At 47.2% G+C, this 3,902-nt stretch overlaps 1 protein-coding gene across 3 annotated transcripts; it reads right to left on the bottom strand.

Moving 5' to 3' along the window:
• Window positions 1-312: 312 nt before the first annotated feature.
• On the bottom strand, window positions 313-3,579 carry LOC119445244 (uncharacterized). 3 transcript variants are annotated; one of them, XM_049664394.1, is made up of 4 exons: window positions 1,350-3,579; window positions 1,136-1,271; window positions 938-1,076; window positions 313-667 (listed from the first exon to the last, which is right to left on the bottom strand). In XM_049664394.1, the coding sequence occupies exons 1-4, from the start codon at window positions 3,305-3,307 to the stop codon at window positions 618-620; spliced, it is 2,283 nt and encodes a 760-aa protein (XP_049520351.1). In that variant the 5' UTR covers window positions 3,308-3,579; the 3' UTR covers window positions 313-617. The 3 variants fall into 3 exon arrangements, 2 of the variants coding, with proteins under 2 accessions (XP_049520351.1, XP_049520350.1); XR_007466174.1 differs by having other exon boundaries at window positions 834-1,076; window positions 1,136-3,579; XM_049664393.1 differs by having other exon boundaries at window positions 313-1,076.
• Between the last annotated feature and the right edge of the window lie 323 nt (window positions 3,580-3,902).

Genomic DNA, 3,902 nt, shown 5'->3' with positions numbered 1-3,902 from the left:
CTATATTCTGCTAGATTTCTTTAGTTTCACTTTTCTGGGTGAATTGGGTAGGATGCAGTTTACAACGGATCGTACATTCAGCCACATTGACGATGTGTTTTAGCACCTTTATGTAAAGACGATGCAGTGAACAAAAAAGTTTTTCAGCATGAATGCTGCATCGAATGGCGAGAAAAAATATCGAGGGAGGCTGTGTCAAGTGTTTTCTTTATTTACAAGATGTGAAGTTAAGGAAAAGCGCCTTGTTCAGCAGCTTTAAAATCGTACTACCTTCCGTGACAGAGGCTTGTAGGCGAGTTTTAAACCGTTCCACAGTTTCATTCAGGTCCCCGGCCCAGTTCGCCAGTAGCGGCCGTAACAATTTGCTTAGAAAAATCTTGCACACTTCCTCGGTGTGGCCTTGATCCTCCCTGTCGCACGTCAGTTCCCGAGATTTTACAAAATGTGGCAGGAGTGTTGAAACCAAGAGTCGGCAAAGCTTGCCACTTCGCCTGACCTCGGGGCACTTCATCACTTTTTTAACAAAGATGCAGGTCAGCTTGCAGAGACCAGTTATTTGCATTGTCGGGTATTTCAGCGCTCCGTGGTCAAGGTTTTTTACCAACCCGTAAACTTCTTCAGTTGGCTCGGTCACCTGCATTAAGGTTTTGCAAGACTCGCATGGTACCTGCAAAAACGCATAATTGACAGGTTTACATTACCAAAAATATAAATCGACGTGTCATAGACACATAAACAAATGACTTGAAACATTCATGACCGGGATCACTGAACTCTTCGAGGATTAAAAGCCAGCTAGAACTTTCTTAACATAAGATGAAATGCATTCGTACCTTCTCCTCGCATACACGTGCAAGATAACCAGCCAAGTAAATAAGTGGGGCGATCTCTAGGTCAGCTTCTGCTCCAGACCACAATTTTACGAAACCGAGCTCACTCGCAAGTTCCATGGTAGCAAAGTTGATGACATCTGGAAGGGGAGCAGTTTCGTCGCCCACGATGGCTTGTTTGAGTGCTGTTTTCATCTCAGAAGTGGTAGGTGCATTTGCACTCTGTGCCGCCTGCAGGATTCCAACCTGGAAACGTTAGATATGCATGAATGTATTTTGCATTGTTTTGTTTTTGTAAACAGTACCTTCAGAAGTTTCTCCGCCGTGAAGACTGCAGCTCTCGCATCGACTCTGTCATTTCCGCCGTTAAACTGCCTAAGGCTGCTGAACAGCGATTCCACAGGGTCGCTATTTAGGCCCCGTGTGAGGACGTAGCGGAAGCTGAAAAACAAGCAGTTTATTATGCACGAGTAAACAAACACACAGCTCAGTTAATTGCACAGCTGCGAAAATGCTTACTTGATATGATCAAGGAGGTACTCAGTCAGTGCTACTGTGGATCTCGTCGTCATAAGTGTAGCTTCATAGGTTTCTTTTGTCATTTTTTGCGTCGACTTCCCGCCATTCATCTGGAGGTACTCAAGGTAGCCGACAAAGTCCACTTCCAACCAGCAAAGCCGTTCATCATCTGAGCTGTAAAACGGCCCTTCTTGGAGTCCCCGTGGCTTCACCACCCCAATGTCATGGAGGGCGTACCACTGTGCTACCATTTTCATAAAGCAAATCGTGGCGCCGCAGTCTTTAAATAGCAGTGCTTCAGGGTGACATTTTGGGTATTGCTGGAGAAACTGTAGCGTTGCAATTACCTCTGAAGACATAGTTTGCGTGGCTCTCCGCACTTTCATCTTTTCGATGTTGGTGGGCTCGACATGGGAGCGTGTAAGAAACCTTACTGACTTCAGAAGCAAAGAAGACTGAATGTCGAATAGTTTTTTCAAGTAGAAGCCGCCCCGAATGACTTTCTCTCCATCTAAAATCTCACGTTCAAGAAAGTTCGTTCGAATGTTCTTGATTAGGTGGTTTGGGTCGAACGACAAGAAAAGTGGGTCACATTCCCGCAACGGATGGGGAACAGCATGAACAAGTGTGCCATCCTGGGAAAAACGCTTGAACAAGGAAACATTTGTCTGGTGGTTGTCTGTCACAACTCTCGCTACGCGAAAGCCCACTTGCTCAACTGCTTTCATGACTTCCATTGTCATGGAAAAAAGCTTGTCATTTTTCAGACAGCGTGTGAAGAAGTAGCCCACAGGGATTATGTAAGCCGTCGATAGGCCTCTCAGAACGAAACATAGTAAGCGGTTTGCTACCAGTGGCAAACTGGTAGACTGTTCTGCTGTGCCCATGTCAACGAGACCAAAGATCTTGTCCACCTGTCGGTCATATATAACTTTCTGATCTATGGCCATTTCGTCGATTATTAGAGAACAGAAAGCTTCTTGTTCTACACTTAGCCCTTCGTACTCAACACGAAGGCGTTCTCTGATTAAGGTGGTTACTCCAATTTCACCCGTTGATTGACCGACGTAGTTTTGTAATGTGGCTCGGCACGGCAATTTGAAAAGGTTTCGTATCCTAACGTGCTCGTAGCCTTTACTTGAACATGCCTTCCAAAGCACACACTCTCGCAATATTGTTTCATTATATTTCGGCTTCTTGCTGCAGTAATTGCATACTTGGTTTTTGATAAACAGAGCATTTTTATCCCCTTCATCTGCTGATTTCAGCAAGTCCACAAAGTCCTGGATTTCTTTGCTCTGATCATAGTCTTGAAGTCGCTGCCTCATTGCATCATGCTCTGCTTGCAGCTTCTGAAGCGCCTCTTGCTGGCGTTTAATTTTCATTTTGAGCCGGTGCTCTATCCTTTTGGCATCATCCAACACGTTCACGAGGTTCAGCGTTGTTTCACATGCTTTATCGACAAGCAAAACACTTTCGGAGCACTTTTCTGTTGACGACTCGATGACAAGGTGTTGTTGGTCATCGCCGTCAGAAGAAAAAGAGGTAGATGCACTTACTATTGTATCCTGCTCCAATTTCTTACGATGAGCCACTGCTTCTTCCTGTGCATCAAAAACATGGCCACAACCGCTTCGACGCCGCTTCCGCCCTTGTTTTTGTCCATTTTCTTTCCGCATGTACTCCGGATAGTTTGGAAAAACAGTGGGAACAGCTGTTGGAAGCAAGAATTTTAGCTTCGTTGACTTCTTATAGTCACCGTCGGTGAAGTGAAGCGCACACACCAAAGACCGGTCACTCGGCTCCCAAATGCTTCCTTTGCCACTTGTTCCCTGTCGCGAAATGTTTTTAATCCATGCTTTACGGCGTTCTACGTCGCACGGAAACTCATGGTACCGGATTAAAGGATATTTTCTTGCGTTAGTAGTACACAGCGGCACGCAACAGTTGCGCGGCATAGCGCGACATGCAACACGACAAGGACCTAGACACTTGTGTACTACCACGTGGGCGGACAAAAGGCGTGCAAGCGAGACGAGAAATCACTCCGACGCACACAGAAAACTCTTTCCACACTGATTCCCGGCGCCTACCCGAACGGGGAGCTGGCCCGTAGCAGTGGCGCCACCCCCTAAAAGAGCGGCGGCAACTGTCAACTTTCGCTTCACAGCTCCGCCCATACTTCGCCGCGCGACGTGGCAGGCCGCACCTCGTGCGTTTCATCGAGCGGCCGTGGCCCCCTTCTAGTACACTGTACCTAAGCTTCGCTTTGAGGACTTTGTGATCACTGCGCATGCGCGAGCTGATAGAAGGTGAAAAAGGATATCTTTTTTTTTTAACAAAATGTGACGTCACATTGTTTCTTTTGACAACGCCTCCTAAATAGACAATGCCTGGAACGTCGCTCTTTTTCCCATAGAGAGCTCCCTGCCGCGCGTTGTGACCAGGCGCCGTGCGAGAGCGCTCGCCTACCTACCGCCTGGTCACGTGACACCATTGGCGTAGCCAATAATGGCGTAACCGGGAGCACGGCCGCTCGATGAAACGCACGAG

Source organism: Dermacentor silvarum, chromosome 3 (assembly GCF_013339745.2).
Source record: "Dermacentor silvarum isolate Dsil-2018 chromosome 3, BIME_Dsil_1.4, whole genome shotgun sequence".
Lineage (NCBI taxonomy): Eukaryota > Metazoa > Arthropoda > Arachnida > Ixodida > Ixodidae > Dermacentor > Dermacentor silvarum.
This window is presented reverse-complemented; position numbering and strand designations above follow the sequence as displayed.